Source organism: Buteo buteo, chromosome 8 (genome assembly GCF_964188355.1).
Source record: "Buteo buteo chromosome 8, bButBut1.hap1.1, whole genome shotgun sequence".
Lineage (NCBI taxonomy): Eukaryota > Metazoa > Chordata > Aves > Accipitriformes > Accipitridae > Buteo > Buteo buteo.
In genome coordinates, this window is record NC_134178.1 from 2,041,439 (window position 1) to 2,055,687 (window position 14,249).

The following is a 14,249-nucleotide window of genomic DNA, read 5'->3' on the forward strand; positions in this document are numbered from 1 at the left end:
AACCAAACCATAACTGTTTGGCATTAGCTTCACTTGCGTGCTCTCTTCCTTCACTGACTGAGCCCTTTTTTCCCTGCAGCTTACGTAAATCCATTTTCAAGGACAGACTTTTGAAGCTGTAAAGGGATGCCAACACAGGAGCTAATGCTGAATAGCTACTCAACAGTAGATATTCCATGCTTTTTCTCACATACAACTTCCAAACGATTGCAGAGGATGCAAAGCCTGACAGGTGAGCAAGCAAGACTATCAGCTAAAATGAGTAGCTGAAGCCCCAAAATAAAATTCTTACAGAACTGTATTCTAGAATAATATGCGAGCCACATCTCTCAAGTTTCTCCTTTTCCTTTGTTTTTCTTTAGAGTCTGACACTCATTTCCCCTTGGAGTGCAACAGCTTTGGAGGAGCTTCTTTTAGATGTGATTCCAGTCACGATGTGCCTAACAGAATTACGACGGATGGGTAAATGCTGCAAACTGATAGCAATTAAGAAAAACCTGTCATTTGTTTTGCTATAGATCAGCACTAGCAATTAACAAATGGTGAAAAAGCATGTAAACTACTCCTTGTAGCAGATGAACCAAGTAAAGGCATGTTTCTGTGAACGCTTGTGCTTTTCCTTTACTTACATGGTTCACATGAACAGTGACTTAAGAACAAATTTCATTTGTTTTAAGAGTCAAAATCCCACCTTTCCTGCATGTATTTTTGGTAACCAGGTTAAATACTGCAAACAAATCCTGAACCTTAACAGAATATTTTGACCTCATTTCTATTTAAATAAAGCAAGACTGTTTAGTACTGTAATTGGAACACAAAAAAAAAACTATCAAGAAAATTGTGTAACATTCTGCTCTTTTCTTTTCTAGGCACAGCAAGGATGAAAGGTTTTTTTCTTTACTTGTTTGGGTTTCAGTTTAAAAGATCACACATACTACATGTCGCCATAATTCCCATTACCTGGATTTCTCCCATATACTGAGAGTTTTACATAATAATATTAGTAAGGTAAACGAAGACACGGTTGTCCTTCAAATATTTACAACCAATGCTATACACATCTCTGTAGTGTGCCAGTCTCTGTATCTCTCCTCTTGTGTCTCAGATTTCTTCTTTACTCTGATCTTTTTATTCCCTCCAGAAGCAATCTCCTAACCTGTGTAAGTGCTTAATGGACCATCTATTTCATCTTTGCCCATCTATTTCTTCTTTCACGCATCCTTGTCTGTACTTTAAATCCTCAGCTAGACTTGGGTGCTCATTCTGCAAACATTCACCTACTCCATGGAGGCACCCCTTCAAGTTACGCTGGCACATAAACGTTTGCAGAATCATGTTTTATTCCAGCCTTCCTTTCCTCTGTTTAGCTCATCTCAATGCCCAACAATCCAGTGACGAATACTACTCAGAACGTATCTAGAAACCCATTTGCTCTCCTCAAGGCTCAAACACTTACCCAACCAGGTCATGTTCTGATTGTATGGTCTTTAAACCGGCAAAATTTACCACCTCTCCATGCCCAAATCCCCATCTTAGCTGATTTTAGGTCTGAGCCTGCAATGAACTGTGATCAGGTACAATTTCTCTGAAGCCCTGCAAATCCCTCTAACATCAGAGCTTTTGAAAGTATTGTTAAGACTGGTTTTACTTTTATTTTGCAATGTGTCTTCTGTGGTGGTATCTGAATAATCACGTATCTACTTCAATTATAGATCAAAGTTGAAGAGAGATTAATTATTAGATGTGTTGATGATTAAGATAAATATATTTACTATGTCTAGAAAAAGATGGCTATGACATTAAGCCGCTAACTGAATTTGATAATATCTTAATTAATGTATTATCAACACATACTCTGGTATTTACTTGCCAAATTACATTTAATCGGTATTATTATGCTTATGAGATTTTTTTTTTCTGTCTGAAGTTTTGCGTGAGCTTAGATACTCTTGCCTGATGACTGTTTTCTAGCATTCTTTGGTACTTGCCCTTTTGAGGTCCACCCATGCCATCCCACTAATGCACACCTCAGCTTCTAAAACTCTGTGACTTCTAAAACTCTGATAGTTACACTGCTTTGTAACAATGCATGGATACTGCGCACTAACCTGATTACTGCATGGCATTTTCCTTCAGTCACTACTTTAGCTTAATATGTGGCTGTAAGGAAAAACAAGCAGTGGTAAAGTGTATCAGTATCTGTACTACCTCCTGAACCATTTTGGAGATCTTTAATCCTGAACACCTTAATTTTCAAAATGCAAGATGCAATCTCTCCCTGTAACACTTCACAGCCTGCAACAATCTCATTCCACGGGAACAAGGATTAACTTTGCCTTTCTGCCAGGGGCAAAATGCGCACTGAAGTTAAGCAAGTAAAAACAGTGGGGCTGGCAGTTCACCCAGAATATCTATCTTCTGCATTCTAGAAAATTCTCATTTTTGTTTGTTTTCTTGTGATAAACTTTCTAGCAATAAAACACAGACTGCGTATTTTAGTTGCATTCTTTTTTATTTGCACTGCCAATTTCTATGCCAACTCAATAAAATTCAGGTCTGTACTTTATGCGGTATACTGAATGAACTTAGAGAAAAATACAATGATGTAACAAAAGCTGTTTACCGACTGGATCATTTAAACATGTCCATTTTATTATGCTTGATTTCAGTGAGGCTATGTCACTAGTAGAAGTGCTTGTGTTCTTAACTGTTTGAATACAATTCCCCTCCATTGCTTCCAAAGACTACCACTAGAATAAGTTTTGTATATTTATATTAAATGCATATTGGTCTATGGAACAACTTGAGTTTTCAACCAATAAGAATTAACCACATCTGCACTGTTTCTCAATGATTTGCAATTGCACTTGCTAGATTGGGAACCACTGCAGAAAAGTCATAATCAGATCTGACTATTCTGGGACTCTCTATAATTGCTTTGAGATGCTGGGGACACCCCAAAGTTGTCTATGTTGGTGCATGAACTCCACTTTGATTGCATGCAGGGCTAGATAGCCTTCCCGCAATTCTTCAGCTTTTACGTTGGAATGAAATTCTTTCCAAAGTTCTCATAAGGCATCAGTTAACATGAACTGCTCCCACCAAAGGGCAGGGGTTTAAGGAGGATGAAAAATCTAACCTTGGAGGAAAACCATCCCTGACCTGAGATGAAAGATATTCACCAAAGAGAGAACAAGTGAAAGCAGGCATGCTAATGCCAGTTCTCACTTCCCCCTCTGCCCCCACAATGGCCAGCGATGAGAGATTGGCCAGGGCTGTCTCCCCTTACTTGCTTGCTGATCTAACCATTTCCGAGGGTATAGCCCCTTATTCCCCCTCAGCAATGCCATGTTATTGGTGAAAAGCAAGGGAGCTGAAAAGAGCCAAGGAGATCAGAGCTGAGATGTTCTTCCTGCTGGTAGCATAAGGAAAGCTCGCAGCATCCATTTTGGGAAGGACAGGATGAAGAAGCATGTATAGAACAAAGAGTGAGCTGAAAAACCTAAAAATGTGACTGAAAAACAGCATTAAAAACACTTAAATTCCAGCAGAAGGAGGGCTTGCTGTATTTTTGGATTCAAACGATGGACACCAGTACACCTCTTTTAATAACACAACTTCTACAAAGCTTTCTGTATGGAAAAGACAGGCTATGGTTGGTTTTGTGAACCCTTCTCTTAACGGCAGTCCCAGCTCTTCCACAGAATGGTCTGTGAACCCACAGACTAACGCATCAAAAGCTGAAGGATGGTTGGAATAACCATTTTCAGGAGAAAGATGCCCTTCTGAGTAATTTCTCACCAACCAGGACCAAGGAAAGTTTGTCTGGAGCACAGAGGAAAAGGTGGACCTTTGAAAGCCTCAAACTGCAGAGGGCTCTCCCACTGCTGCTGTCTTGATGCCTAAAAAATCTTTAGAAATAATGTGGAAGGGGAAGGGGGAAAGAGGGAAGAGGAAAGGGGGAGTTTGTATAGGCAAATAAATTCCATTAACATTTGCCAAATCTTGTACTTGTTTGCTTTTAGTGTTCAAGCTCTGAGTGAAAGTTTTTAAACTAAGAAAGGCCCTGAGAAATCAGCTCTTAAGATTAGTGACCCCATGGCACGTCCCACTTCTAGTAACAGCAAAAAGCACGCCCAACAGCAGGGAGAGATCAAGTGAGGCATACAATCAGAGAATTAGCGTGAGGGTGGACTGGGAAGGAAACACAATGTCCCAGAGAGCGCTTGCCTGAAAGTCACTTTTACAACAAGCCTCGTGAAACCATTTTGTCACGTCATGAAGTCAGCGTTGCGTTTCTGGAAGAATATCCGTCATTAAGGGGAACCCTATTCCTCGCTCACGCCCTAAGCGCTTCCACAGTCTGCTTTAATCCCGCCACCGCAAACTGCCTGTTATTCTCCCTCACGTTCTCCCGACCGCTTTCGGGTATGGCCTCTCCACAGAGCTCCCACCCGCAGCACCACAGGCACTGCCAGGGCCTAACGGGCAGCGGAGCCCCGCTAAGGGGGGGGTGGCTCGCCTCCGACTGCCTCCGTCATCCCACAAGTAACATAAAGAGACGGCGTTCCACCTCCCCGCGAGGCACGCAGGCAGACACAGCTGAAGTAAATTCAGCCATAAGGAGGAGGAGGAGGAGGACGAGGACCGGCCCGGCCCGCCGCGCAGGCGCAGTCCGCCCCGCCGGCCGCGGCGGCGGGAACGGCGGCCGGCTCGCTGCGCATGCGCACGGCGCGGCCGCGGCCTGCCCCGCCGCGCCGGGCGTAGCCCGGAAGCGTCTCGACCGGGGAATATAAGCCGACGGAGAAAGGTTCCGGGAGAGGTTTGGTTCCGGGGGCTCCTCCGTAGGAACGGCCGCCGCCATGATCCCGATCCCGGTGGTGGTCTGCGTGCTGGGGGGCTGGTGCGCCGTCTACCTGGCGGATACGCTGCTCAAGGTGAGGGCTGTGGGCGCAGAAGCCCGGCGGGAGCCCCCGGCCCCCCGCGCAGGCCGCTTCAGCCCCCCGTCCCCTTCTTCCGCCGCCCCGGGCGGGGTCTGGAGCCCTCAGAGGGGAGAGGCCTCCCCGCCTCCCCCGACCCTCCGAAACAGCGGAGGAGGCGGTGCTGCCGGTGCTGTAGTGTTTGTGGTGCTGGTGGTGGCGGCCAGGCGGCTGCGGGGGTCTCGGGCCTGTACTCCAGGACTAAAGCTGTGAAGACGATAGGGAAACCGGCCTTTAGCCTGGTGGTTAAACGGTTCTGTGGCACCTCAGGGTGCTTTCTGGGCTTTAAAGTATTAGTATCTTTAAAAAGAAAAAAACCCCAAACCCAACCTTAATTGATAAGTTTGCTGTGCTTTATAATTAACCATGATTCCTCTACAGTGACTGTATGAAAAACCATAACTAATGCACATTTTTTTTTCTACTGAACTTCCTTAGTTTTACTTAAAGAAAAAAAAGTTGAGACAGAGCTCAGTACAAATACTTTTTAAGTAGATAAACTTCAGAGAGTATTCTAAGGCTCATCTTTTTCCTCCTGACGGAGAGGGGAAGGCCTGAAAAGAAAATACACCAACAAGACATCGCTCATTGTATCTAGGGATGTATTTGTGCATTGCACGAGTCTCATGAAGTGGTTTTCTGCTAAAGCTCGAGAGGTATGATTTCTAACAGATGGCTGAAGTATGTACGCAAACTAGGATGTATGCTGGTTAAATACAAGGAAAAATGAAATGAAAGGTTTGATCTCTAACTTTCTCTTATTTTTTTTAATGTTAAAGTTTTTACAGTCCAGGAGCTGCATCTGTTTCTGCCAAGTGCAGATAGGGCCTAGCGATTTCAGAGTAAAAAATGTTCATTTTGTCACTCCTGTAAAATATGGGAAGAAGTATGAGATTTCAGGTGATGAGAAAACTTGGAAAAATAAGTGGCTCCCCCTGCTGCTAATTGTTGGAGAGCAAACGTAGCTCAGTAAGCGATGAGAGCTATTAATTGCCAAATAATGGCAATAAAAAACACAGTAATCTATCTGAAGATTTTTCAGGTTTTATCACATCAAGTCTATATTAGGTATTTGGAAACAAACGTGGCACTGTTTTGAAGCACGTTAGAAGATTGGCCGGATACCAGAAAAAAGTGCTCCTGACCGTAGTGAGGCACACCAAAAACCACCAGAAAGGTCAGCCAAGGGGCTGGTTTTCTTTTGACAGTAACTTTGTGTCTGATGAAGAATCTTAGCATGTGAAGCAAGAGCTGACTTCAGGTAGTGGACCTGTTGTGCCACAGTGCTGAGACCCATTTGTGTCTCTGAGATTCTGAAGATCTCTTTCAGCATGAGACGTTAAAATCATTCTCTTTCATTGATAAGAATAGCCACTGTTTTTCTTGTTACAACCTCTGGTAGAGGTTAGCAGTGGCAAGGGAGAAAAAAAACCAACCACATTGTTTGGAGCCAGCTTAGTCCCTGATTTATGTTGAAAAAGAAGGGGGAATGCTATAGCAAGCAAGAGAGTCCAGGAGTTACATTTTTAAGTTTGATCTTTTAACTAAAAGTTGATAAAGGTTATTAATTGTCTAGAAGTATGTGAGAGCTGTTGGGTTTTAGTGAACTGCCTGGTAGATGTCATGTGCGTACATCTCAATGATAAGTTTCACTGAACACCACAGCCAAAATAGAATTTGGATTAAATAACCAGATTTATATTATTAGGAAACTCAGGGTTGCTTGTTTTATTGCTGGTACTGTAAATCTCCCACCACATTCATAACCCGAGGCTGCTAGCAACTCTAGCAAAAGGCAGTCCCTGCTTAAATTGTAAGTAATTTGCGGTTTAATTACAGCAAGAGGATGTACAGAGCATGAGTGAAAAATAATACAGGGGTACTTTTCCATGCGTGATCCTGTTGATATTTTTGGCAAGAGAGGGATGTGTGCTGTAACTCGATGTTTATTCTGTAAACTTGTTCAATGTGCAATGTCTCTTGCTCAGTTTGTTCCCTTACTGGTTTTGTTCAAACATTTTGTTAGGCAGTCTGACTCTTAGACAGTCTACAATATAGAAGACATAACTGTGTGTATAAATGCATTTTTGCACCAACAAATTCACATATTATAATATTGCTAGAGTTACATTACAAGATTGTGTTAGCAAACTGAAAATATGCCGAATCAAGCTGGAACTTGGAATTTTAGGTCCCTCTTGTTGCTCTTCATTGAACCACTGGCATGAAAGTTTCCACTGAAGCTTGGATCCTACAAAAGGGAATCACTCAGGCAGACCCCTAAATTCCTGCTCTCCGGCATCCTAAATCATCCCATTTCATTCTGCCTGAAGGATCAGGAATGAGCAAAGGCTAGAAGGTTGTCCCTCCTTCTGCTATGAGAAATAAAGGGTGCATTAGATGCATTCAGTCAAGGTTAGCCTTCAGCTTTTAAGGTCAGGAAGCTGAAATGGTTCAGAGCTCTTGAACAGATTTTGTCAGCAAAGAAGAATGTTAAGGACTCCCGCTTGCTGGCAGATATTTATGGAGCTCTTGGAGTATTTAGCAGACGTTCATTATTTTGAAGGCTTGCATAAATAAAAAAGGCATTGCTTTTATAGTAAAATTAATATAACAAAGATCACTTAGAACTCAATTTAAGAGCTACAGCCTGTGTGGAGGAAGTTTGAAATGAAACATAGGATACCATCACACCTCATACTGGGGCGTGAGGGTGCACGTGGTAATGTGATCCTACTGGGCTCAGGACAGGAGGAGCAAAAGTTTGCAGAGAGCTTTTTAATGTTTTGCAAAGGGATGCAGTCATTTAGTGATCATGAATACCATTTACACACCTTGTGAGGAAAATGCAAAAGGAAAATGAATTTGGGTGCCTTTTCTTTTTTTCCCCATTTGGCAAATGTGTGGTCAGTAATCCCTTATTTCTCATGAAAAACTTCATGTTTATTTATGCCTTGCTAGTACAGTGGGGCTGTGGTGTGGTTGGAATTAATTTGGAGGGATGAATTTGTGGCATTTCTAGGGAAAAAGTGGGTTTTGCATGTGATAAAAGGAACACATTTTTAAAGTGCCAAATCAATATATCCAATTAGCTTTATTATAATATGTGATTGGTTGGGGTTTTTTTGGACTCTATGTGAATGAATGGGATGCACTTACTTAATTCCCAAAAGACAGTTTCTCTGTCAGAGGTACTTAATGTCATACGTATTTTTGATCTTAATTATCTGGTAGATCATGTGAGGACGTCTTTTTCTTTGTTTCTTTGGTTTACATATTATTAATTGTACAAGTGTAATCATCTTTGTGATCTGTTAAAGTTAGCAAATGCTGGGTCAGCAAATGCTGATCTAGTTGTGGACACTAAACCGAGCAGTGTCATAGGGAGTGACTGGTGTTGATGAGGGAATACATCACGATGAAAATTTCTGTCATTGCCCTCAGCTGACCGAATGAAAATGTGGCTGAAATCAGTAGGGTGAAGAAGAAGGAAATGGCAGACAAATATACAGGCAGAAAGGATAAGTGGTGTAATAGGTGATACATGAACAATGACCTGAGTAAATGGGTCTTGTGTCCTAGGAAAATTGTTACTTGAAATAAATTTTTAGTGTTCAAATTTTTAATTAATTCAACAAAATGAGAAAAGCTATGAATGTAGTTGTGCCAGATGAGATCCTCACTCCCCCACCACTACCGCAGCAGGACGGGAGGAATGCAGGGAACTTGGCAAGTTCTAAATTTGTTAAAAGAACCATGGAGGACAGCCAGAAACTGGTGAAGTTCCTCTTGGTGGTGGAGAAGGGAGCATGTTGTGCACTACGCATTCCCCGTGTCTGCAGTGGGTGAAACTGTTCCCCACTCTGAACATCTTTTTTCCCAAATAAAAACAACATTTAATAAGCAGTTTCCCAGATAAATTAACATCCCATTTTTCATGCCTTTCAAGAATCTGTCTAATTAATCAGATTTAACTTTCCTTGAAAATGTAAACGCTGAGAGTTAAGTTGAAGATGTTTTAAGTGCATGCCTATTTCTGTTTTGATGTTTTATCTCTATAAATACCATTTACTTCTCAGGTTAGAACTCATAGGGAAACTGGGGAACAATGCTCCAGTTCAGACAGCTCCAAAGACTTGTCTGGATTATGTCAAGAGACACTCCTGCCTTGGGAACTGCCCAAAGTCAGAAGGCTCAAAGCTCTGGTGTGCTTTTCCTGAGCTATGAGCTCCTCTTTCACCTCCAAGGAAAGCATTCCTTCAGTTGGGTTTCTGATACTAGCTTCCACGAAGCAGGCTGAGTGAAGCCTATTGAGAAGACAAGTGCCATGTACTATAAAGTAGCGATTGCAAAACTATGTCTATCGGTCTATAATATCAGATAATACTGCAGGTAAGTATTAATCATATAGTTTATAGGTCACTTTTCTCATAAAGAGAAATCTTTGCAACTAGTAGCAAGGCATTCTAGCAGTAGTATCTTGAAATGCTGGGAAGTTATCATAGTGAAATCGCTGTTGCTCTCGAGGTTGATAATTTTAAATTCCTTCTGCTTTTTGTTAGTATGATCAAATATTTCAGTCTCTTTAGACATAGTCTTTGTGTTTGAAAAATAGACCTTATTTTTACCCTTACTAAAGGGTGTCCACAGTACTGATCCATATCTCACCGATATTAGAAACAGTTTTTTCAACTGAAACCAAAAGAAGCCTTTTTCTTTATTGTAGTTTTTAAAATGTTTACTGGAATATAATTTCACATTGAAAAAATACCATAAACAGTTCAGTCCTTAGCCTTCTAACCAGACAGTTAAAACCTACTGAAAGTGATTTAACACTAGGAAAGATGATACAAGATCTTCTTTGTCAAATTGGATACCCGATCTCTCTTGCAATCCTAAAACTGTTGCAATTTACATCAAAACAGTAGCATAATGTTTTCATATTACACCTCATACCTACCTATATGTCAAAATATAAATAAAGTGCGGGACATTTACCTGAAGTTATACATCCATTTATAGACAAAAAGGTCACATTTACTGCTTGGTCACGTAACACAAAATCATCCTAGACGTTTTTGGTTAAACTAATTTTCCATTGTTTTGCAGTCATCCAACTCTCTGAAGGCATCTTATGAAGACTGGCTGCTGACATACGGCTTGAGCGTCTCTCCTTTTCACATGCGATGGCAAACAGCTCTCTTCAACCGCCAGTTCTACAACTGGGGGAGATGGAAACCCAGATTTCTGTATTTATGGTATAAATTCAGGATTTTTTTTCCTCTGGCAAATACAGAGTCAACAACTTAACCACATCTGTGCCATTCAGCCTTAAAAGTGCAATGGATAGACATGGTTATTTCACCAGGCTAATGATAAAACCAAACTAGTGTGGTTGCTGTAATTGTACTGTGCCAGTTCAAGTCTTTCTCCTCTGCTAAAAAAATACATAGCTGTAATATAGATTGCATATTGAAATGCTATAAAACTAGAAATCTGTAAACTATTGTTACCTATGGTTTGAACTATACATAATTCTGAAGAGTACAGCTATTACATGTAATGCTGCATACAGAAGTAGGTCTGAAAGCAGCTTCTCATGTCCTAGATCTGTCCATCACTGTACACTGAGCTCTCCCCTGATCACTAGAGTTTACAAAGTATTCAAAGACAGTTGCATCCCTGTTGTCAGTTGTTGCCCAAACATTCAGAAGCTGTCCCTGCTTGAGAGCACATTGCTTACCTTCTGTCTTTTATATGCCTGCACCTTTCCCTGCTAAGATTGCACAGACTGGTTGCTGGGCATGGGTAAGTAATCAGGGTGGTTGGTATGGGTGCTCCTGGACTGGTTTAGAAAACTATTGCCTCAGTTGCCTTCCTAGCATTACTTTATATCTGCTCTGAAAATATAAAATTAGTAAGGTTTGAATTTCTTTTCATTTCCTGTATTGCTACTCTCAGTGAGATAGTAATAAGAGAGGTCTGTTTTGTATGGGTTTCTCTCGTATGTAGTGCTTTTATTATTTCAGTCTGAAGTAGTTCTATATCAATCACAATTTTTTAATGCGTATAATTTATTACAGTATAATGTTTCCACCAGTCTCTTTAATTAACGTTACAAGTATGTGTTGCTTAAAATAAATCTACTAATTCCCAGTGGGCTTTAAGGGTGGTGAGAGAACAGTTATGGTATTGTGAGAGGAAGAAGGACTGGTAGTGAATTGAAGTGTTTTAGCTAGAAGATAAACTTTATCACATCCTTCAACTATTGGACATTGTAAAATAATAACAACAATACTGAATAAAAATTCAGCACTAGGTGGACTGATGTAAATTGAATGATTTCCAACACTGATTTTAATGAAAAATAAATTGGTGAAAAGGACAATGTTTTTTAAGTAATTGATTTTAATCTGGTCTTGTAGTTGTACCTTTTAGTTGTTGTTCTTTAAAAAAGGCTGAGTCTCATTTATTGGTCTTTAGCTCTTTTTTTTTGTTTGTAAGGAAGATGCAAAATTTATTGAAAAAGGTTATATAAATAAATATGTATCATTTGATCCAGGTCTTTAGATATCTGATGGTGTGATGCAACATGGTACATTATAGATTGTTAGTGAAGTTTTTATATTCATAGCTAAAGGCAAGTTACATGTATTGGGTAACTGAATAAAATTTAGAACGCGTAAGAACAACATAAAAATATTTGAAAATTAATCAGGATGTAGTTTGGATGCAAAACTTTTATTAAACAAGGAAAATATTATGTGTTATTAGTATATGTTATTATTGTTACTAGTTTCCTTTAGCTAATATTTTTGTACTGGATTGTTGATACATGAATGGTAGTAGCATCAGATAAGTTTTGCCCTGTGAGTTTGGTGTGCTAAGTTGTGCTGAAGCAGTTACATGCTCGGAGAATATACCCTATCTTCTTGTGGCTATGCACTGCTAAACTATTTGCTTCTCTTTATAGGTTCAGCATAGGAATGGTGTTTGGTATCGTTGCCATGTTTGGCTCTGTTATTCTTCTCGGAAAGACACTGATGCAAACACTGACACAGATGCTCACCGAAGCACCGAAAGCCCAGAATGATCGTATGCTGCAAGTTGTGGTAAGTGTTCTCTCCTCAGGTCCTTACTTGAGAGTTGTGAACTGATCTTAACCAGCCTCCTAATGGGGTATGTGATGCTTAAATTCTCCCATGCAAGAATAACCTAACTCTTGACATTCACCTACATAAAAATTTGCTGGTTTGTTTTCAGCCTTAAAAATGGGGAGCAGAGGTAGTAAAACAGGGGAAGGCAAATGAAGACAAACATGTGGAAGAGTTTATATTAAAAATTCTCAGGAGTGAGAGCTGGTTAGTAATTTTGAAAAGCCCTAAATTATCATAGTATTAAGAATACAAAATGGAGCTAAGAATTTGCCTGCTCTGAGCTGTGCAGTGTAGCAGCACTGGTGGCCTTAAAGTTTGCAGAGCACATGCATAATCAACAAGAAGAGAGTTGTTCTATTTCATTTATTACAATAAAAATCATCAGTGGAAAAGGAAAGAAGTGTGAAGAGCTTTGTGTGATAGTGGAAGCAAAGATTCATTAGTGAAGAGATGGCATATTTTTTGATTGTTCAAGGACTTATGCCCTAATTTACAGTGTCAAATAGAAAGTGCTGTTTCTGGCAGTATCTAGTCAAAGGCCTAATAACAATGTATTTAATTGTTTTATGGATTTCTGATGCTGGACAATATATTGTGTGGTTTTAGAAAGGAATGTATTTCACAGAATGGGAGAGATTGCAAATACTGTCTGTTTTATCTCTGCGCAAGGCAGCAGTGGAAGAACTGACATTGCCTTACAACACTTTTAACCCGGAGGGATTCCTAGCCACCCTTATTTCCCCAAGAGTGCTATCTGGCCAGAATGTACAGTCATTTTCCAGAAATGCAGAAAGTCCTATGAGATTGCTCTGCCTTCTGCTGCATGGCCTAGAGCCGGGGTGCCCAGCCATTTTCCTCTATGTAAATACTCAGCTCGTCTAGCAAACAGAAGTTGGGAATTGTGTGCTGCCGTGGTAGGCCTTCCTCTAAGTGCTAAACTGACTGCATGCAGCTAGACTTAAAAAATTGCATGAGTGCAGGAAGCCTGATCATTGGCAGGTGCCAAACTTGGTGCCTTTGGGATGGTTTGGGACTCTCACACACGCAGGGTGAATGCAGCAAAGGTGGTATGTGTTGCCAAAAGCAGGCAATGAGACCTGGGAGAGAACTGCTGGTACTGCCAGGGCAGTCCCCTGCTCCACAGCCTGCTCCTGAATGATCTCCAGAAGCAGACAGGAGCAGGCAGTCTCTGCGTCCAATAGAGCACTGGTTAGGCGTGAGACAGAAAATTGTTAATTTACATGCCAACAGAGTCTATCCTAAGCATGTATGTCTGCCTTCCATCTTCATTTCCTGAGATCGTTATATGGATTGATCCACTTCTGTGACACCAAAGCGGTCAATTGCGATATATTGCTCTTTGGAGAAAATAACATAGAGGCAACCAAAGTAAAGGTGAGCCTTTGGAATTAATCTGGTGTGAATTGGAACTGTGAAAGCAGAAATCTAGGATAATGTTCACAGTTTCAATGTGGAATTGATTCCTCAGTGACTGCCTGCTGGCAGTATCACTGCACTCAAACAAAGGACAGACTGGTACTGAAAAAGATGTAATGTATGGGGATAATGTCATGTATGGGGAGAAGGTTACTTCTCCTAAGATGACTCATTGTTCTCTTTCTTTCCTACCTCATTCTTTCATTTCTGAATGGACACAGTTGTATAATTCTGCCTTTAAAAGTGTTTCAGTATTCTTTTTGAGGGGAATGTGCTAGCATAAGTTGACACAAAAAAAGTGACCCATGTGTGGTTGCAAAGAGGTGCAGAACAAGTCAGGAGGACCTTCTCCTCATTTAAGTTAGTTATTTGTATTTGACTGCCTGGAGGAGAGCAAGTTGGGGTTTTTTTAACTCAACTTTAGCCTGTGGCATGAATCTGTTTAGCCTTTAGCCTTTGGCTATGGAGAGAGGGAGATACTGTTCTGCTTATGTTTTATTGGTTAAGATTTTTGTAGCCCTCCTCTTTTGTTCAGTCATGTACTTTATATAAAACACCCATCTGTAGGCAACTGGGCTGTTTTTCTTCAGCTGCCCCCTCTTGTGTTGGTTGCCTGTTGACAAAAGTGGGAAAGAGGCAGATCAGTTACTAGCAAAGGATCTTCTTTTACTAAAGG

General features: G+C 40.7%; 1 protein-coding gene across 2 annotated transcripts in view; it reads left to right on the plus strand.

Moving 5' to 3' along the window:
• Positions 1-4,799: 4,799 nt before the first annotated feature.
• The window catches only part of MBTPS2 (membrane bound transcription factor peptidase, site 2), a 36,927-nt gene continuing 27,477 nt past the window's right edge, over positions 4,800-14,249 (plus strand). For both annotated transcript variants that reach the window (XR_012651227.1, XM_075033450.1), the window contains exons 1-3: positions 4,800-4,937; positions 10,089-10,237; positions 11,953-12,091. Coding sequence is in view for 1 of the 2 variants with exons in the window: in XM_075033450.1 (XP_074889551.1) it covers positions 4,863-4,937; positions 10,089-10,237; positions 11,953-12,091 (363 nt within the window). In the remaining variant the exon portion in view is untranslated. The remainder of the gene's footprint in view (positions 4,938-10,088; positions 10,238-11,952; positions 12,092-14,249) is intronic.